We start from the raw sequence: 21864 nt of genomic DNA, 5'->3' as shown, positions 1-21864 counted from the left end.
GCAACAATTCGACGGAAGTTTATTTTTGGAAAAATGTTGCAAAAGGAACTTCATCTATTTTACACGCAGGATTTTTTTTAATGTCTGTAATGTAACTGGAAAGTGCTCTGCGCATGTGTGAGCTGATCCAAACTGAGCGCGGTCCACCTGTGGAGGCTGAGTATAATCAGGTAATTGCTGCTGCAGGTCCGGTTTCTGCTCTGCGGCGAAGCGGCTGATGTGACGCCGTTTCAGGCTGTATTACAGAAGTATAACCGGGAACAAGACGCCTGGAAGTAAATTATAACAACTTACGGCGGACATACTGCGGACAGCTGCCTTGTTATTGAGTCACTTCATCATTATCTGCCAAGCTCAGCTGTCATGAATCCCGCAACCAGCAGACACGATACAGACACGCCAGGTAACAGCAACTCTGGGACGCATTCACCCGAATGTTTAAATCTCCCAACTCCTTTCTTATGAACAGTTTTGACCTTTCTTTGTCAGTTAATATCCATTTTGTTGTAATACGGTTCCTTTATTGTGACAAATCATGTTTTCTATGTAATAACTGTTTCAATTGACTATTTTTCAGCTACTCTCGCGTGATTTCGTTTGTCTTGGTTTTTTCGTTTTTCTTGTGCAGAGAAACAGCAGCTAAGACAGTTTTCAAGCTGCGACACTTCTATAATAAACTGGGTATTTATATTCGAATAGAATCACCAAATATGATTTTATGATGTGAAGTACTGGTTCTGGAGACCCTGCGTATTTTATACAATCTCACAGATTTTGATTTATTTGTGTCCTTTGAGTAGTAGAGCTACAGTTTTAATACTTTTGGGGAAATACCAGCAAAGAGTTTAAAACAGTCTTGAAGTCTGACATGCACTTTTCCAGTGTCTCATTGAAAGAAAAAAAATAACAGAAAGAGTCAAATAGGAAAATTAAGTTTCTCATTGACCCAAACGCCAGAATCCAGGATGGCCACCATGCTAATAAAACAGTGATAACTGGATTTAAGTACAGCAGGACTATTTAATGAGATGATTTTAAAGGAAAGTCTAGCTGGTTTCAATAAAATTCTACAAAAATGAGGAAAATTTTATGACATTTTCACTGATTTGTTTTAGCAAAGACCTGTAGAACTTATTTCATCTTTTTCTACGGTGTCCTTTTTGTACATTTTGTACAACAAAATTTTCAACTTCTCCAACCAAAACTTTCACCTATTTTGCCAAATGTTACTTTCCCATATATCAGAGCGCCACACCCCCCAGGCTTCGTCTTCTTCATCAGAAATGGGAGGAAGTGGACAAACGGGAGGTTTGTATCTAAATGCCTATGAGGTCTCGTTTCCCCTCGAAGAGAGTGTGGAGCGCCCAGCTGCCTACCACCTGAACCAGGGTCAGCAGATGATTGAAGGCAAGTCACATTATGAGAACTACATTTATTATGTATCAGTAAATGGCAAAAAAAAATTGTTCAACTCTGAAAACAAAATGTACAAGCCTTACAAAAGTATAGAATATTTATCAATTTGCCAGGTTACAACCACAAACTTCAATGGATTTTATGTGATGTGATACACAAATTAGTGTACAAGTGTGAAGTAAAACAAAATTGTGATTCCACTACATCAGTGGTCTTTAGAAAACAAAAAAACCTGAGCAGTTCTGTTGAAGCACAGGAACTATAGCTCCTTGTCTCTTATGATTAAAATGATAAATTGGTATTGTTATGTAACAATACCAATTGTTACATAACAATTGTACCAAGCCATGTATACATTTTTCAGTCCCCTGCTGGTTGTGTTTATATATTTATTTCCTCTGCTTTGAAATCAGAGCCAGTGGTACAGGAGTCCCTTCACTCCCAGTACAGCCCTTTCATCCTGATTTCTAACCTGCGGGCTCACCTCTACGTCTCGCTGGAGAAGAATGCCTGGCTGCAGAAACGCATTGAGGAGCTGGAAGAGGAGCGAAACTTCCTGCGCTGTCAGCTGGACCGCTTCATCGTCAGCATGAGGAGTCCAGATGGTGAGGGGGGCTGATTTACAAAAAAAAAGAAAAAAAAAGTTATATGTTTCAGCTGATTTTTCAGTGTTACAATTGTTGTTGAATTCAGTGGCAGACTGGTCTGGAGAAGCCCAGCGTGCTGTTAAAGTCCAGCCTGCCAGCTCTCCATCTCCTCCTTCCCCGATGACCACCAGGTCGGGGATGACCCTCAAACGCCTCCAGCGCCCCGGAGCTCGGATCCGCCGCAACATCACTGTCCCTGGTGAAGAGCATCACAAAAAGCAGTTGTAACGTTGTAAAGGAAAGGCGCTTTATTTTCTATTTTTATTATGTATTGCATTTTTTGTTTGCAGTCAAACAGGAGTTTCATCTTGAAGAAGACAAATATTACACAGAGGAAGAGTTTGTTGAGGAAGAGGGGGAAGAAGAGGTGGAGGATGATGCAGACTCGACTGTGGAGAGCGGGTCAAAGAAGAAGAGCCGAGGGCGTGGCACCGGAGAGCCGAAGATGAAGATGAGGAGGATCTTCAGGATCACGCATGGGAGGGAGAGGCAAAGAGGTAAAAACAGATAAAACTGAAATGATAGTAGAAAGAAACATAAAACTGACGTCAAGTTGTTAACGAGTAAAATGTCTATTCTTTAAAAAAGTTGGTGTAGTTTATACTTTTCAATGCTCTCCAAGCTTAGCCCTCATTTGCATAAAATCAATACCTGCCTTTTTAACTCAATTATTTGACCCATTCTAAAAATGCACATGTAATATCTAACACTGTTAGATATTTATCTCACATTCCACCTGCTGTTTACCTCTCTGCTGTCCAGTTAAAGACCCAGATGGTGTTCTGATTCGTTACAAGAAGATCCTGTCTACATACCAGCGGGTGAGGAGCATGTCCAGAGCCTTCCAGATCCACGGAGTCGACCGAAACACGATGGCCTCCACCTCCCCGATCGCAGAGCTCCTGCTTGTGGCCCCAGAAAAGGTTTTAATGTCACTTTTATGACTAGAGCAGCAGGCAGATCTAAATATTTTCTATTAATCAAAAATTCTCTGGGTTCCCTGAAGGCTTTTCCTTGGATTTTGGTTGCTTTACATTTTCAGTATTTGAATGGACTTTCTTTTCTGTTTTAAAACTTTTAACATTGTTTAAATAAGTGATGAAGAAAATAACCTATAACATCAACAAATTCAGGAATAACAGCACCAGCAATTCACATGAAATATAATGTTTTTATGGGTTTGTATTTCAGCTCATCAGAAACTGTAAGAAGTTATCATTATGTTTATGCAAGATAAAAACATTCAAGCCAGATGGGCTCTCTGCCTTCAACAGGTCATTGATTTAGGACATAGATTGACCTTGTTTGATAATTTTCCTGCTGTACTTCTACAACTGGTCTAGATTTCCACCTTTGTAAAGACTGAAGTTTTTCTCCTGCAGGTGACTGATGTAGGAGAGTTTGAGGCCTCCAAGGAGAAGCTTCTGGATTACGCCAGGCGATGCTACAAGACTATGGATGAGGAGACGCACGCTAAGGTCCAGAGCATGAAGAAGACCAACAAGCTGCTCCCAATCTCCTACAGGTTCAGGAACTGAGGAAGGAAATTCATGTTGGTCATATATATCTTCTTTGCCTTAAAAATAAAGTTATGCAAAGGTCAAGTGCCAATATACAATATTTAGTCTACATATAAGAGATCCATGTGATGAGTTTGTTTTTTTTTCAGATGTTGGGCAGATTTTCTTTGAGTGGATCCTTTTTTTTTCTTTTTTGCCTGCAGTAATTTAAATATAAGACACAGTGATCTTCACTGTCTGAGGTGTTTTGTTTTTGTGTTATTGTTTTTGTTTGTACATTAACTGAAGATCTATATTAACTTAATAGAATGTAATAGACTGTCCCTGAATATATTTTGTTTTTTAAGGAGAAAAAGAAATTTTCACTCAATGGTTACTGCATGACGTCTGCATACCAAGCTCAGGAATTTTGATTTCTGTTAGACAAGCTTTGCTTTTTTCACTTTGTGGTTTCGTCTTTTGCACACTGAAAAATAAATGTTCAATTGCATAATTTGTTTGTTTTCTTGTCTTAATTTAAAACAAGTTGACAGTTTTTATGCTCCAGACATTTTTTGACTTTTGTCAGGCTAAAAAATAGGTAAATATTAGGTATTGTTTACATACAGCAGACATTTGTCTGAATCCCCTCCTGAATAGAGGTGAACATTGTAATAATCTGTAATCTGTTTTACTAGCAGTCAGTAAGCAGAAAAACAATGGTTGGCTTTTAGAATTAAAGCAACTGACAAACATCAGCGCCCTCTCGTGTATTACAGGAGTACTGCTCAATAGGAAAGCCAAAAAATGACTCCCTCTTGAAATTAATCACAACAGACATATTGTTTATAAAATTACAAATTTGAACTCAACTTGTAATGAATCATACTCTAAACTATTTGCGCTGAATTTTATAATCTGATTTTGCAGAACTTCCAAGAAAGAAGAAATTCTGTAATGAATAGGACATGCAGTTTTGTAACAGGAAATTGGATTTACAACCAGAAAACTAAAATCAAAATTAACACAGAAAGAGGGGGGAAATGTTCCAGCAGACTGAAAAAAGCAGCTATGAACTGTGGATGATTGAATGATATATTGATGAATCCTCCGTCTGTCCAGGGAAGTGATGCCAGAATGTTTCCTTGATGGCATCTCAAAAAAAGAACAGTGACAAATGTTCTCTCTTTCTTTTTTTCTACTTTGTTCTGTACTTTTGCCTTTTTTACATTTTGTTTTATTAAAATAATGCTCACGAGTCAAACAACTTTTTCCTTTGTTTTTTTTGTTTCCAAGATTATATTTTCAATGAAGACGTATTCAGATGGTTTTGGCTCAGGGAAATTAACTCTGCAGATTTTTATGACCAATCTATACTGCAATAACCACAATCCAACGTGGGTGTCAGTGTCAATAATGAGATTTAAATTATTCTCTTTTTTTTATCCAATTGTGTCTTTAATAAAACAAAATTGGGACAAACCTTGCATTTCCATGAATAATTCTGTCAGCTTATCAAATATTTCTGATTTGATAAGCTGGCAGATGCTTTTCAATTTTCGCAGACGTTTTTATAATAAAGCAGCATATCCCAAAGTTTTCATTGGCACAGGTATGGTTCAAACTTTAGCCGTAGCCTAAAACACCAACTTCATAATTTCATACCTGAAGCATAAAAATTGTCAACGAATCTGACAATTTATTGTTCTTTCACACAGCTGTCCTCCTTGTGTTGTGTGAACTTGCAGACTAGACATTTTAAAGCAGGACAAAGTAAATATGTAAAATTTCAAACCACATCTGCAGGTTGTGGAAGTGCAGCATAACATAGTGCAGCATGGAGAGCGTCAGCTACTACAAACGAAGGACATCAGCAGCACAGTAGCCTGCAGCCTATTGAAGCTTTTAAAGTCTAATCAATAAATGGCTTTTTTCATTGATCACAATAAAATCTAACCATCAGAGGGAGAAAGTATGCCAACATTTACGTATGAATTATTAGGTATCAGGAGCTGATTTTAAGGGTAAGAGAATTTATGTCCAAATTTTTAAAACTAAATCTAAAACGTTATTTTGCAAATTACCAGAATGTTTGTTTTTGAAGCAACAGCCAAGAGGAATTTGAGATTAATATTGATGAACGTACTTTTTCCTCAGTATTCAAAGTTAAAGGTGACTTTACACTGAATAACACAACTTGCCCCAACCCATTTTGTACAGTGGAAATATGATCGATGTTCATAGATTAAATGGGGAAAGCTGAAAAAAAATTATGTTATTTCAAAATTACTATTCTACTAATATAACATAACATATACAAATATCAGTGGTGCTTTTAAAATAAAAGAACATATAGAGAATGTTAATAGATGGCCTACTAAAGAAACTTAACTAAACGTTTTTATATATAGAAACTGTTACTTAATAGAAAATAACCAAACAAGACAAGGCCTTTAAAAATAAAAAGTAAACAACAAACAAAGCATGAAATATACATAAAGCTCTTATTAGATCTTTATGCAGCCATAAATGTATCCCAACTTTATATGATTTGTCAGCAATTACCATAGTTAACAGCAGCTATTTAACTTGTAAAAAAAAATGTAGGTTGCTGATTTCTTAGTTAAATAAAGATTACAGTAATGATTACCACGTCACCAGAGTCCACGGACAAGTTTTTATAATAAAATTGAATGTGCTCCAACTTAAATGTGGTATTTTCCAAGATTACTGGCAGCTGACAATAACACAACAAAACTCTATTTCCCATGTAAACCTACCGCCTGGTTACCCTTTAACCTCTCCAGGCGATCCAATCATAGCCCAAGTCAGCCTGGAAGTAGTTAAGGCATATTGTCCGGACAGACTGCTCTGTCGAACCAATAAAAGCAGGGAGTCAGTAGAAGCTGCCCAATCACAGGCGAAAGGGGCGGGACTCGTGGCCGCCAGGGCATCCGAGGAGGAGGAGGTGTTCCTGGTAGCCATCTTGGATGTGCGGGGTGATTGTTTAGCGAGAAGAATTGACAAATTTATTTTAAAAACTAAGCCTTAATATTGAAGTGCTGAGGATTTGTTGGAGCTTACCGACAGAGGAACTCAATCTCAACACGGAAAAAAGCAGGTGAATTAGAAGCAGAAGTTCAGGAATATGGTTTTAGGTTCCTTCTCTGCTCCTCTTTCCCGTTTCCAAACTGAGTCTCCCACATCAAACAGCGCAGCCGGTGGGAAGCTGCTGGTCTCACTGACTAACAGCAACTTAGACTCAGTGTTATTGCTTTTAAAGCAGAAAACTTCAACTTATTCCAGAAGTGCGCGGGTGAAATACGAACTTGAGTTTGTTTTGAAGCGTGTTCGCCTGGATGTTGTCGCTGCTGTTGGCGCTGGTGATGCCCGCATTGTTTATAAACATCCCGGGCTAGCAAACGCTTTTTCACCCCCCCCGCTTGTGAAATCAGGCGATGCACTTTTTGGTTGTGCAAGTCCGCAGAGACGTGCAGCTTTTTAATACCTGAATAGTTATTAAATATGGAGTCAGGTCGTGTTTAGACTCAGCAGGTGAGTGAATGTGTGTTTCCAGGACAGTGGTTTGCACCTGCTTGAAAAAAAGTTAACTCGGAAGTCAACACGATGTGCTTCAGGCTGATGTTGACGTTGTTTAAAAACTAAAGCGAGCTGCGAATTGGGCCGTTTATGAAAACAACTCCAATGTGGACAACTATCTGTATATCAATTATACAGAGATACAAATGCATATTCCATAGGCGCTTTATTACACACTGCAACTTGTAAGCATCTGTATTGGGAACCATGCTACTTCAGGTAGTACAAAAACTCTAGTTCAGAAATACATTTGTAAATCCCACTTTAATCCCTCTTTATGCAAAACGTAATTTTTGCAGACTGGAAAATTTCTTCTGATGACATTTACAAAAAGTGGTGCATTGGTTGCTTTTTCTCTCCGTCAGACTCATAAATCCAGCAGCTGTGTTTCTACTGAACAACATTCATGCAAAGCTCAGTATGATATTTTAGAATAAACATTTTTAATATTTCCAAAATGTTGAATTTATAAAAGAAATTCAACCATAGGTGTGGTTTAGCAAAAGTTTTCTTTGTTTGGAAGCTTTGGCATACCTCATTTGGAGATCATTTGATAATTACACAAGCATGTGTTTATTTTTTAGATTTATTTACGCTTTTTTGTTGTTATGTAGGGAAACTGATTAATGCATTACACTAGCTTCCAAATATTTCATTATATTTAGCAAATAAAAAGCTCTCTAAATCCCTATTTATACATCCTCTGTTTGTCTCCTTGACTCCCCATATCTCACTGTCTCCTATCAGACGTGAGAACAGAGTAGAAAAGGACAAACACTTCACATTCTGAGAAGTTTTTGTAAGCGGCTCCCGTTGTTGTTCACTGTATCTCCTCCAGCAATCAGTCGCTTCTCTCTCCAAATGCCAATTAGACGTTAAGGAATGTTTTTGTAATATTTAGCTGAGACTGATGATACATTTTTACAGAACATGAAGAAACGCTCAAGGTGTAATTGTAAAAATATCTGTAGCATTCCTCCAAACTCATGTTCACTTCAAAACTGTCTGTTGCAGCTCTGCTGTATGTTTAGATTAGTCATGTGTGTTTTGCTGCTGTCAAGCAGTTTATCTTCTAGGACTGATTTCCAACTTTCTATTACCTCTGACCAGTTTTCCCCACAGCATGATGCTTCCACAGGGATGATGTGTTCAGGGTTATATGATGTGTCAGTTTTCCTCCAAACAGTGTTTTGCATCTAAGGCAAAACATTTAATCATCATCTCCTGTGAACAGAGCACCGTTTTTCACACATCAACTGGTTTCCTGCAAAAAGGACTGCTTATGCTTTTCCCTTAAAATAGTTTCTTCTGTCTTTCCTATTTTTTGAAGTTATTTATGCTGAATTGTATTTAGGAGTATCGGATTAAAGGGTGCTAAAAATATGCCTGCAATACTTTTCAGATTTTGAATTCCAAATAAATTGAAAACTGTATTATTTTTAGAACCTTTTATAATTAAGGTGTTTATGCTATTTGTACTTCATGATGGGTGATCAAAATAAGCTGTGGGAAAACAAGAGTGTCAGCTTGTATTATTCTGATGCTAATCTGACATTTTATTATTGTTGGAGCAGAATGTTTTTACTTTTCATTTGTTTTAAATTGGATAGATCAGACATTTTGATTTTCTGCTGCTCCCAATGACGAAAGCGGATTAGAACTGGTGTGAGGTTACTTTGGTAGAAACATGGGGAATGCACTCTTTGACTCTTGAAAGGCCTCCTAAGCTCCATTAAGTGATGGTTAGGCCTAAAAGAAAAGCTGATCCTTCAGCATCGACACTGTGTGTCTCTCTTTAGTGTTTTGCCTTCTTATCTGATTACTTTCTTTAGGAAATCATCATGATGTTAATTTATTATTGCTTGTCCAACATCCAGTCTATTTCAAATGGAGCAGCTAAATAATAAAAAAAAAAAAGCCTGGTTGAAACGATTTACTGGTCAACACAGTAAATCTATTGAGACAGAAATTAGACTAAGACTTAAGAGGTGTCGAGTCAAGCTGCTTAATATTAATATTTTTACTATAAATTTTGTCGACATCAACATAGACCAGGTTGATAAAGCCTTTGAAGGTTTTCATAAATGTTATGTGCAAATCTCAACCACATCTAATGTGAAATGTGCAATAATGATTCACATAATAAAATATGTGAAGGACTAGACTTCAAAATATTGAAATATTAATATGTGCCTTCAGTTCTACAGATTTAAAAGCCACATGGGTGCTAGAAACAGAACATTTCTAACACCCATCCAAAAGATAAACCAGGAGAGCTGATGATTTCACCAGAAACAAACCATCAGCCAGAAATGATCTAACTGGTTTCCTGAGGCCTTTATGGTGCCTGAAATCCTCTGGTACCGCAGTCTGAATGTGTCTCATCTGAGCCCAAAAGGCAGCTGAAACGTGTCAAAGTGAACCATCAGAATACATGCATGTCGTGTGCTGACTTGTTCTAGTCATTGCTTTTAATTTCTGTTCAGCTTATATATCATCTTTTTCATTTTTACTTTCATCATGGCAATAATGCAGTTATTGATGATAAAACAATTTATTTCTCAAAAATGTTTCTCCTAGTAATTTGTGTTTCTTTTTTCCTGCAGTGAAAGAAGGCATGAAGACATCATCTTAGTCATCAGTCATGGCCGATAAAAGGAAACTTCAAGGTGAGGCCTTCAGACTGAGCTCTGGTGTGTGTTTGTGCTTCCTTCGAAACACCCGAGTTCACTCGGATAAGCGTTAGGATTCGTTGTGGTGCCATCAAGTGTCCGCTGGGTGAGGTATACCACAAATTATACCACCGTAATTATTATGGTCTCCCTACAGCACTTTACAGGCGGCGTGGTTGTAATTTATTATGATTTGATGGCATCTTTAGGTGTATCGCTGTGAGAATGTTGAAGCCAATGTTCAACATCATGTGTGAATGTTTTTCCTGTGTGATCACACCTACTGCTGCTCAGTCCGGCCGTTTTCTGTAACTGTTTATTTTTAAAAGAGTCGCAGGCCTTGTAAACAAAAATCACATGCGCTCACAAGTAAGTTGTTTGCTGGGTTGATTGCTGGTAAGATTGCTTCATTGCTAGGTTGGAGATGCTTGACTGATGCGGAGCTCAGTGTGGCACATCAGGAATCATGGGATTTTTTTCTGACAAAACAAAACAGAGATTCACTGATCAGGGCTTTCCTAGCCGGTACTGATTTTGATTTTCTTTACCTTCCGACTCGACACTTTTACATTTCTATAGCATAGAAAAGTTATAAATTCAACAGAAAATGACAAACTTGAAACATATCTGTATTTGTGAATAAAAACAAGTCTCTACGCTTTTAGTTTTCATTAAACTAAAACAAAGATGCATCAAACTACATGCTGGTGGTCGATCTATTTATAGACAGAGAATGATCCAATATTTGACTTGGGGATTATTGATAAGAACAGATCAGTAGACATTTTTATTTCTGTTTTACTGATTGATGCACCTCTAATATCAATACAGAACAAATCTTTTTCACGTGGAAAAAAAAATCAAAACAAAAAACATTTCTACTTAAAAAAATGCATAATTGGAAGGAACTCAACAGAAGTGTTATTAACTATTTCAGTATTTTAAACAGATTACAGTAATAAATGCCTTTGGCTTTTTTTGGTTTAGGTGCCTTAAGTTTCCATTTTACAGTGAAAAATCTAGGTTAGTAATTGTTTGTATACAGTTAATTTTTTTTGTCTGAAAAGTCGCTAAATATACTGACAAAGTCACTAAGTTGGCAACGTTGGGTGACTATTGTTGGGCTCACACGTGCAGATGAGACCAGTCTCTCACGGCAGAGAAAAAGGAGACGGTGGATGATTTTCAGACATTGCAGATCTGTGGATTAAATTGGTTTCTCATGTAAATATCGGCCTTTTGCAGATCTCCCAAAATGAAGGAAATTATGGCTGATTTATTGGTGTACCGCTAAATTACTATATTAACTGATATTAACTAATATCAGTAAATATTGGATATTGACCCAAATTTACAAATCTGTGCATCCTTAGTCACTTCTGAGTAAAATATCAGTCAATAAGTATAAAGTACTTATCATAAATTCTACATTTTTGGACATAAAATCCAGTTCAAACATATTAATGTCTGCTTAGATAGATAGAAATGATCATGTTTTTAGAATAAAGCCATTCCAAAATACACTAACAACCTCATATTAAAAGAATATCCCACAAAAAAAAGTTAAATAAAAAAAGTTAAATACTTTAACTTTTGTGTTAAAGTATTTTACATAGCATCTCATTCATTTTATGTAGATATCCAATCGAAATTCTGGGATACTACTGTTATTATTGCCATCTACTGGCATGTTTGTTTAGCCTTCAAACTGCCGCCCTCGTGAGTTTGATGTGTTAGCTTGTGATCCTCGGCAGGCGCAGCTGTTAGGTGTGTTATCCTCAGTCTTTCAGTCGTGAAACAAAAATCTGATGAAACCAGTTTGTCAGTGTGAACTCCTAGTCTTTTCAAAATCTGTGAAGACTGAATGTTGGATAATGTTTTCCTCAAGTGCAGTTTTCTTTATTGTACTAAGTTACTATGATGTAACAGATAATTTGAAGCGGCTAAAGTTTGGTATGAACAGCTGTTGCCTTCAAAGGGAAACGCATGCTGCTTTTAATGTGAATATGAACTTCACTGTGTGAAAGACAAAGGTTGTTGGGTGTTTTGTTGATTTTTTTTCCCACGGGACTTTTTTGTCAAGCAAAACTTTGAGTCGCTCTCAGACATCTTCATTGTGTTCTGTGACCTGAGACGGGAGATAACTCACTGCTAACATACTAGCTAGCTAGCAAGATAGCTTTTTTGCGTCTATCACGGTCAAGTGTTAATTTCTCACCAGATGGATGGATGCAGTTCTTACATTTCTGTGGAGATATAAGCCTTAAATTCCATTCGTAATGGTCTTCTCACTGCTTCTCCTTTTATTCTCAGTACTTACATTTTAAAAAAAGAATGAAACACTGCAACAGCACAGATGAAGTTGATGTCAGCTGATGTTTGAAGGGGTTTGCAGCGCATAGATGACTATGCATCTCAAGCAACAGGTGGTGTAACTCTTCTCAGACCTTTTCTAAGGAAGACAGTAGAACTAGAGGCTTCACTCTGGCCAACAGAAACATACGTTGATGTAATTTTCAATCGATAGTTATCACTGCAGACTAAAAGTTCATTTTTGACAGGGATCAACGTCCTGCTCTGTTACACGTTTGTCACAGTGGCTTCCCCCAAAGAGCAGCTGTCAGATTAAAAACAAAACAGAAATGTGGACATTTGCTAAAATGTCCTCCTGAAGGAGAGATGATCTAGCAGCAGTGTTGCTCCGGCCTTCTCAGATTGTAATGTATTATTACAGAGGAGGCTGCCTTTCATCTAAAAATAACCCCCCCTCTGAAGTATCTGAACATCAAGACACTTTAAACCCAGACCTCAGCTGGAGTTTATTCAGACAAATTGTTTCAAGCTGTCTTTACTTCATTTGCCTGTTTTTAGTTGTAAGAAACACCAAATGCATATAATGAAATGATATAAAAGCTATAAATTCATGTTAGAGACACTGTTTAAAAAGGTGGAGTGAATTTTCTTTGTGTTGCATCTGCAATAATCTGCAATCTTTCTAGAACTTGTCATTTCCATATCTCCTTAATGTTTTTATGTTATCATTTATTTTTGATATTGGAGATTTGTGTGTTTAGATCTGTTTGTAAGTTACAGACTATTCCCTATTTATATCAGTGGAACTACCAAATGCAATTTATATTTATATTTTATATTTATAATTTTACATCATTTTTGTTTCTTTCTGGACTCGCATGAATATTTTTGTGTTTTAATAATGAGTCTTTAATGTTTTGAACTTTTCACCTTTTCACTAACAGTTGCTGACAAAAGCAACGTGACAGATGTGAGAAATATGTTGTTACAGTGGGAAGAATAAATGTCATGCTCAGGCCTGACATGATTTTAAACAAACAATTAAAAACAACACATGAATAAAAAAATTAAAATAATTAAACAAATGATTTGCACTTTATGTATGAACTAAATGTACAAATTACTACTTTACAAAAATCTATAAAATTATCCCTTATTTGTATTTACAAATGAAAAAGCCTGAGGATTCAGAATGTCAAATATAATGAGATTAAGCTAGAAATGAACATAAATAGGCCTCAGTTCAGTCATGAGGAAAACTCCAGAGGAAAATAATCATCATGCCATTTACTCATTTTTTAAAATAATGAATAACATAGAAATAACTAGCATTCACTGTGTGAATTATGAGTTTGTTGTATTGATTTAAATTTGATTTGTTTACATTTACTGTTAATCACATCAATGGTACCCAAAGATTTTTACGTCTGATCCCCCCAAAAAAAATGGAAAGATTTGTGACACGTTCTTCTAAACATGTGAATATTACAAGTTATTATGCCACAATTACAGCAGTACAGTTGTTCCATTTGGAAAGTGACAAAAAAAGTTAGCATCTTATGCCTGATTTACTTCTTTTTTGTCATGTTTTTTTTTTTTTTTACTGGTTTGTAGTTTTTCATATTGATTGTCATTTCAATAAAAATTTAACTAAATATGTTTATGGAGAACAGAGTGGTATTTCCACTGCTTGTATAAAATAAAAATAATCCTTTCCATGTAAAAATGTTCTGCTGTCACAAATGATGCATAGTTAAGCTAATCTGAGCTCCTTCCTGTTTGTTTTATTGTGAGTGAATTATCAGATCCACATGACAAAAGTTGACATAAGTCATCTGAGACATGTTATTGTCACAAATGAATCCTAATGTTGGCTTATCTGTCTCAAAATGTCAGTTTTTAATCCATTTTACTGTCTGTCATAAACGCTCATATTTAACATAGCAATATATACTTGTGTGTGACTGGGGGATGTGTGTCACCTTTAATTCTCAAGCACTGTGGACCCTTTTATGACATGCATATTTCATGAGATGTCAGCTATAATTTGTAAGTGTATTGCTTTTATGTGCTGCAGTTGTTTTTTGCAATGTCCTCATTTAAAAAGGAGAAACTGTGTTGGGGAAAACCTGCCCGACAGGGAGCGTCTAATTTATTCAATGCAGAAAAATTGTTTTATTCACTTTTTATGCAATTTGACTGTAGGATAAATAAACACTATCAGTTCTGAAGAACCAAATAATTTACCAGATAAAAGCAATTTCACTTTGCACACACATTAGCTTCAGTTTTTATGCAGATAAGAAGGAATTCACATTCTTTAAACTCAAACTTGTTGTGTTTTTATTTATGGTTTGTTTATTATTTTCTCTTTCAGGGGAAATAGATCGATGTCTGAAAAAAGTAGCGGAAGGAGTGGAGCAGTTTGAAGACATTTGGCAAAAGGTAAGACATTTTTAGCATAGCAAAAAATATTTATCAATTATTTAGTTAAGAGTTACAGAGAATGGCCGGAAATGCACAAATCTGACTGTTTTTAGTCTAATAAAGCTTTTAAATAGTCAAAACAATTCTCAACATATTGCTACTTATGCTGATAATGAACATTTTTATGATTCATATACTAATAAAACTGTCAAACATCTTCACGTGAGAATTGTTCAAAGGAAATAGCTAAAATAATCAATAATTAAAATACTTTCTTTTTATTCTCTGCCAACAAAGTGATACATTCACCAACTGTTTTTTAACCTTCCTAGTTTGAGCTTTGACTTGACAGTAAATATGATGAGAAGAAAATATTGACTTTTAAACTTTCATCAGGAGCTGCTGCCTTTGTAGTTTAACAAAGGCTATCATTCCCTGAAAAAGATTCACATACTGCCTAGAGGAGCAATAAAAATGTGCAGACTTGAATAGCAAAATTAATAAAATGGCAGAAAGTCATTAATTGGGTTTGTTTGGCAAAAGAGATCCCAGTTTATTTTTCTGACTTAATTATGTCCTGGAGTTATTTTTGCTGTAGTTGGTCGTTGGCGGTTTTACTACTGAAAAACTATTTTTTCCTTTTTAATAACGTTTAAGTAATTCATTATTTTTGTCTTTCTAGCAGAACCATACTATTATTGAAGCTAAAAATAAGATTTCCTCCGAAAGCAGTATTTCAAATCAAACTCCCATAACTTTGGAGTAATTAGTAACTAAAGTGGTTATTTAGTTCTGTGCAGCGTTTTACTGACTTGCTGATATAAATGTATTGCTATTACTAATTGCATTTTTGATTTGTGTTAGCCAGTACTTGCTTGAAACTTCATCTTTTGCTTCTTTGTAGCTTCACAATGCAGCCAATACAAACCAGAAGGAGAAATATGAAGCGGACCTCAAGAAAGAGATTAAAAAGCTGCAGGTACGATAAAGCCATCATTAGAAACACTTAAACTAAGTTATTGTAAAAGGTAATTAAATACTTGAGTGAGTCAACAAAAATACTTTTAAGAAGTTAAGGTTGCAGAAATTACATTTCGTCTTGGTGTAATTAAAACATTGAGCCATTTTCTCTCCAGCCGAGTTCTTTAATCCTCTTGAATGAGTAAAGTTCACAAGAATGGAAACTTTAAGAACATGTAGCCGGGTCATTAATCTTCCCAACTTTCTTCTAATAAACTAGTTTGGTAATTTAAGGATACCAGGAAAGCAGAAACATAAAACATGGTGTCGGAGAACAGCCAATCTCAGTAAACCTGCGCTCCAACGCTTTTGTTTCCAAATGTTGTGTGAGCTGCACAGGCCGGCGTACGGAAACTGCAGCACCTCTCTACTTTCACAGATGCCCACATGTTGTCATAAGCTTTGTCATCACTGATCCAAAAGGTCCAGGGCGGTCATATGTACAAACAAACAATGTTAGTCAGTGATAAGATCACCTCACAAGCTCCTGGATTAAATAATTAAGGCTCTTCAAAAAAAAAAAACACACATATACTGTATATATATATGAAATATATATATATATATATATATATATATATATATATATATATATATATATATATATATATATATACACTTTTTTTATTAGTCTCATAGCCTTGTTTCTTTTTGTATTTTTCCTCATCATGTCTGTGAAACAGTGAGAGGAGAGAGCGCTAATGTGAGGCTGTCATGTTAACAATGAGAGACGGAAACTGTTCTGGACACCTGTGTCAATACATGGTGTCCGCTGCTTCTCTTTTTATGTTTTTCTTATTTTGTGTTAATTTTTCCACTATCAGCAAGGAATACAAACAGTATGTCTGGCAATAGTCAGCAGCTTCTGATAGATGTCGCTACATGACACATAGCTCATCTGGAAAGTATTCACAGTGTTGCACCTTTTCCACAGTTTATGTTACGACCTTATTCCAACTTGTACAAAATTAAAGTCTTTCTTCAAAACTCTGCACATTAATACCTCATTATAACAGTGTGGGAAAAATATTGAGTTTTTGGAAACATTTTTAAAAATAGAAAACCGGGAGCTGCAAAGAACGGACCAAACTGTCTGATGATATGTGAGCTAAGCTTGTAGCATCACGTTCAAAAAGACTTCGGGCTGCAATTTTCACCAAAGGTGGATCAACAATGTGTTGTAAATACTTGAGTAAATGTGATTTCGTGGTTTCCTCTTTCTAAGAAATGTGCAGAAATCTACAAAAAACAAAGTGTTTTCACTTTCTCATTGTGGGGTATTTCTGCATAGAACTTTGAGTTAACTTTGTAAAAAGGGTGTAACATATTAAAAGGTAGAACATAATGAAGGGCTGTGAAAGGAGTAGTTGTGGTCAGGTGAGTCAAAGTACTGCACTTTAATTAAATAGAGAACCTTTGGTGAAAAAATTCAGAGTGCCTTTTACCAGATACACTCTGTTGAATTTCACTGAACTGGAGTTATTTTACAAACCAGATTGCTCAAAAAAAATATTGCAAACTTTTATATTTTTGTAAAATTTGTTTTAAAAATGGTGTATCTTTTTGTTCCTCAGTGAAAATGTCAATAGAATACAAAGGTATTCAATTGATTTGAAGCTGCAAAATATTAACTCTAAAATAAAATTTTTTTACCTTTCTTGATTAAAATCCTATCTTAATTATCAGCCTTTTTTAATCTTTTTTGTGTGAAATTGTATAAATGTGTCTTAGTTTGACTTCAAGCAGCAAGTAGAGAGAAAAACTAATTAACATGACTCTGTGAACACCAGATTGAGAGAGTTTACTGACGCTCACAGTGTGTTGAATTTCATCTCCTTCAGCTTAAAACATAGATTTATATGTGTGTCCACTGCTTTGTTTCTGTTGTCATGAGGACCAAACTCCAAGCGAAGCCTGCATCAGCTTCACCATCTGACTGTTTAAGACAAGTCTATGCATGTATTAATAAGTTCTTTAATGTTTTTGTATCCTACTCTTCCTCCCTCCACTGTTCCTCTGTATCGTCTTCTTCCTATATGATCCCGCAGCGCCTTCGAGACCAGATTAAGACGTGGGTGGCATCCAACGAGATCAAAGACAAAAGGCAGCTAATAGAGAACCGGAAACTCATAGAAACGGTGAGTAGGAACCCCCAAGAGAGAGGATGAAAACTCTCTGTTGTTGCAGTGAAAATACAATAAAATTGTAGTTGATTGACAGTTTTTTACTATGTGAACATATGAGATGGAAATTATGTTATCAGCTAATTAAATTAGTATTTTTCATAGATAAGTAAGATAAGTAAAATAAGTCTTTTTTTATGTGATAGTTTAATGAAATATTATGCTTATATAAAATTTCTTGATTTTTAAGTCAAACACAAAGAGAAATAAATTAAATACATTTTTAGTAATGAGGAAAACATTAATAAACAAAAGGAAACATTATTTAACAAACTGTATTTAATACTGTACTTTATTTAACCAGGCAATAAACTGATTAAGAACAGATTTCTTATTTACAGTGGCAGCCTTTCAAAAGGCAAGGTCTTTTGAGGGAAAAAAATATAATTATCTTTTACCACATTTTATCTTTATGTGAAGAATGCTTAGAGTTTGTATTGGTTTTTTACAGCTGAAAGCTTCACATGCTACGTGCTTAAATCCCTCCATGATTTAAAAATTCTCCATTATTTCATGTTTTAGAAGTTGCTTTGTTAATGACTGATGGCCACATCCTCAGCTTCTGTTTTCTGCTTCAGCTCAAACCAAAGTCTTGTAAAGCTCATCTACAGGACAACATGTGACTGCTGTGTATTATACCCCAAACCTGGACTGTTTATGAAGCTAAAATTGATTGTGATATTGTAATACTTCAGTTAGTTTGACCTGTAATTCTATGAAATGAGCCATACATCTCATTCAATTGAAAGCTTTATGAACTAATGGTAAACTAACTTTGCTTAGAGGAAAAGACCAGTGTGACAGTGTAAGACCTTTATAATCAGGTGGCAGTAAAAGTAGAGCTAATATTGACTTAAATTATCAGCTAGGCTTTATTTTGAAATCTGTAAATCTCCAACTTTGTAAACTTGTCATTTGTGGTCTCATGGACTGTTTCCGCTGCCCTCAAGTGGCATAAAAATTAATTACTTCTGGTTTGAGATGTTCGATTTGCATGAGAAGACAAATGAAGCATTTGCACTTGGATTAAAAGATCTGTTCCCAAAATATGTTCATTATAGTACAAGATAGTTTGTTAGCTAGCTAACTCTGTGTCTTCAGTGTTGCTGCTTTGCCTGTCGGGCCTCAGAGCCTCATTTACCTTTCAATGATAACTATTCAGATGGATTACATACGAGACACATGCTTCACACCGAGAGAAGACAACTCACCAGAGCTCCATCTGTCACACTTGAGTTTTGGTTTTTATTCTAACCCCACGCTGATAATTTATTTTTCATATGGTTTTCTCGGCTGATATAAAAATACAGTGTAGTGGACAGAATTTGTTATTATCGTCACAAAAATATGAGGCACTGATAAAGTTATAGCTGAGAGGGTTTACAGGCTAAATCATCAGGTTTATAACTAATAACTCTTTAGATTTGTACAAAAATATTGTTAGTACGCCTGTCAAGGTTTGTTTAAATACAACTGCAAAGAGGCAACAAAATAAAATTTTTGTGACTGTCTTTTAATAAGGTGCCACAAAAAATCCAAATGTGAATAGTTTCTTTGATAAGTTATGCAGTGACATGTTACTTCTCCTGTGGTTTAAGAAAGACATTCCCCATATTTGAGTTGAACAATTAGACCCTAGAAATTTTGAAAAATGCATTAAAACCATTTAGTGTTGATATAAAAGCAGTATTAGCTCAAGAAATTCAAGAATGCAATGTGATTGAAAGCAAGCTTTATTAAATTTACAGAGGTCTAAAATTGTATCTCTTTTTCTTCAGGAATTAAATCTTCATCCATTTTCTGTGTTTTATCTTCTTGCAGCAAATGGAGCGCTTTAAAATAGTTGAAAGAGAAACCAAGACAAAAGCGTACTCAAAAGAAGGACTCGGCCTTATCCAGAAGGTGGACCCGGCGCAGAAGGAGAAGGAAGAGGTCGGCACCTGGCTAACGGTGAGCCTCTGGATCAACCGGACAGCTGGGCTTTACCCTTCAGAGAAAAACAGTTTCCCTCATTCGAACTGCTGAATCCTAATTTTTCCTAATTTTCCCCAGTATGTAATAAGTGAGGAAGAAGACATAAAGATGCATAAATGTAACTGGATAGGTGGAGTCAAATTTTGCTCACAAGGGAACGTTTTTCCCCTAAAAGATTCTTAAAAGTGATTAAAACATGGAAGTGAAAATGATAGAGGAACCAAAACTAAATGAAATAAAAACAAAGTGTTTTTAGTTTGCTGGGCAGAACTAATAATTACAGAGCAGCTTGTTTATGAAATAGACATTGACTGAATTACCTGATAATTTACTCTTTACATTTTGATTGTTATTAATGAAAAGCCCTAATTGGATTTTTCATTAAATAAGCTGATTCTCAGGCATTATGCTTCCCAGCTCCATAAAATGCCTTTAGATACTATTTTTTGCGAATGGCCTTAATGAATAAATTGAATTGAATTTATAAGAGAAGTAAATGCTCATTCTGTACTTACTCCGTTTTTTCATAAGTTTATGATTATAATTTATAATTTCCCCAGATTTTTCCCTCATTGTCATCAACACCTAACAGTATAGTTAGATTTTTTTTAATAATTGTATAGAAAATTATAAAACTGTTTTGTCAGATCAAAGATAAGCAATCATTTCAATTGAACAATGGAATTATGTCAAGAGAATCCCAGAATTACAAAATAAATATTTTATTTTTTAAATATTTGATGCTGTTGTTTGACCTTTTCCTTTTCTTTTATCTCAGAACACGATAGACACGTTGAACATGCAGGTGGACCAGTTCGAGAGTGAAGTGGAGTCTCTTTCAGTCCAGACGAGAAAAAAGAAAGGAGACAAGGAGGTCAGTCTGCTCCCCTTTCTGAATCATTCATTTTTTCCCCTTTCATTGCTCTACCACTGCTGCTTCCAGATCGGTTGGCTTGTCATCCCCACAGCTCTCCTCCTTTTATCTCGCTGTCTCTTTTTTGGCGGAGAGGTCAGATATCGAACCCTGCTTTCATCTTCTGTCTCTGGCCAGCGACGATAACCTCACTGACCGAGTCTCTCTGACTCCAACTTTCCCTTTAAAGTCCTCCCCAGGGACTTCATTTATCGGAAACTTACTGATGTGGCAGTGCAGTCTTTTCAGAGAACCTACAAGTTCTGAATTAAGAATGAATACTTCATATCCATATGTCACAGCAGCTTATTTATAATGACAGTGAAATGAAAGTGTGCAGCAGACATTACTGTCCCTGAAAGACCCTCCTGTTTGTTTCTGTGCAGAAAGTTTCAGATTGAGAAGCAGGAAGATTCATTTTGTCTGTTTCTTGTGCAGTTAACAAAGCTGTCCGAAACACAAGGATCAAATCAGCGAGTTCTTGAATGCTGATACAAGTTTGTCCTTTAGTGACCAAAATATCAAGAACAAAAATATGAATAATATTTATAGCAAGTGTTTGACTCCTGATGATTTTGGTTGAAGACACAGGTTGGAAATAAACATCGACGCTGATCAAATTTATCACTTCAGACTTAAAATTTCTTTGCTTTTGTTAAAATATTTACAGAGTAAAACAGAGAATAGTGTTAGAGAAGTGTAAAAAGAAATACTTAAACGTACATAAAAACACCCTTCAGCCAAAAAATATCCTTTTAATATGTGAATAAAAATTTGCTTATGAAATAGGTTTTAAACTTTCTGACTTTAAATCTGTACATTGCATCTCAGTGTTTCAGTAATCAAATAAATGAATTTGCTTCTAAAAAAGCTTTTCACCACGGATGTGTCAGTGGCCCAAACCACCTGAATCAAATTACTGTACAAATTTACTTTCACAGAATTTAGAGAAGTTCTTCGGGGTTCTGCTGTGTATGAATTATTTGGTTCAGGTCTGTTGAAACAGAGAAACATTTATAAGTTGTAGGACATCAGCCATTGAGGACTGGCTTTTGAAGCCTCTGTGAGGAAGATTTTGAGGACTTTTTAACGTTGCGTCTCATTTCTTTAGGATTATGAGCTTATTTTTAGAGGCTAGAAGGTGCATCTCTCACTGTGTGTGAATTATTAGCCTTTGGCTGTCTTCAAGTTTTTCAGAAA

The 21864-nt window shown here is 35.6% G+C and overlaps 2 protein-coding genes and 1 long non-coding RNA gene across 5 annotated transcripts in view; 2 read left to right on the top strand and 1 right to left on the bottom strand.

Moving 5' to 3' along the window:
• Positions 1-262: 262 nt before the first annotated feature.
• Positions 263-4540, top strand: LOC102221071 (coiled-coil domain-containing protein 106-like). 2 transcript variants are annotated; one of them, XM_023344915.1, is made up of 6 exons: positions 263-403; positions 1246-1407; positions 1830-2021; positions 2110-2262; positions 2354-2560; positions 2826-3416. In XM_023344915.1, the coding sequence occupies exons 1-6, from the start codon at positions 364-366 to the stop codon at positions 3005-3007; spliced, it is 936 nt and encodes a 311-aa protein (XP_023200683.1). In that variant the 5' UTR covers positions 263-363; the 3' UTR covers positions 3008-3416. The 2 variants fall into 2 exon arrangements, with proteins under 2 accessions (XP_023200683.1, XP_023200682.1); XM_023344914.1 differs by lacking the exons at positions 263-403; positions 1246-1407 and adding an exon at positions 3446-4540 and having other exon boundaries at positions 2003-2262; positions 2826-2986.
• Positions 2168-6432, bottom strand: LOC111610518. 2 transcript variants are annotated; one of them, XR_002753680.1, is made up of 5 exons: positions 6343-6432; positions 3415-3597; positions 2879-2968; positions 2392-2525; positions 2168-2259 (listed from the first exon to the last, which is right to left on the bottom strand). It is a non-coding gene; the product is annotated as an uncharacterized LOC111610518 (long non-coding RNA). The 2 variants fall into 2 exon arrangements; XR_002753681.1 differs by having other exon boundaries at positions 2879-2965.
• A 109-nt stretch (positions 6433-6541) lies between these two features.
• LOC102237633 (CCR4-NOT transcription complex subunit 3-like) overlaps positions 6542-21864 on the top strand; it is a 29096-nt gene continuing 13773 nt past the window's right edge. Inside the window, exons 1-7 of the mRNA XM_023344913.1 lie at positions 6542-6683; positions 9769-9831; positions 14525-14592; positions 15479-15553; positions 17643-17732; positions 19599-19727; positions 20530-20625. Coding sequence (XP_023200681.1) covers positions 9807-9831; positions 14525-14592; positions 15479-15553; positions 17643-17732; positions 19599-19727; positions 20530-20625 — 483 coding nt within the window. The 5' untranslated portion in view covers positions 6542-6683; positions 9769-9806. The remainder of the gene's footprint in view (positions 6684-9768; positions 9832-14524; positions 14593-15478; positions 15554-17642; positions 17733-19598; positions 19728-20529; positions 20626-21864) is intronic.

Source organism: Xiphophorus maculatus, chromosome 13 (assembly GCF_002775205.1).
Source record: "Xiphophorus maculatus strain JP 163 A chromosome 13, X_maculatus-5.0-male, whole genome shotgun sequence".
NCBI classification, from domain to species: domain Eukaryota; kingdom Metazoa; phylum Chordata; class Actinopteri; order Cyprinodontiformes; family Poeciliidae; genus Xiphophorus; species Xiphophorus maculatus.
This window is presented reverse-complemented; position numbering and strand designations above follow the sequence as displayed.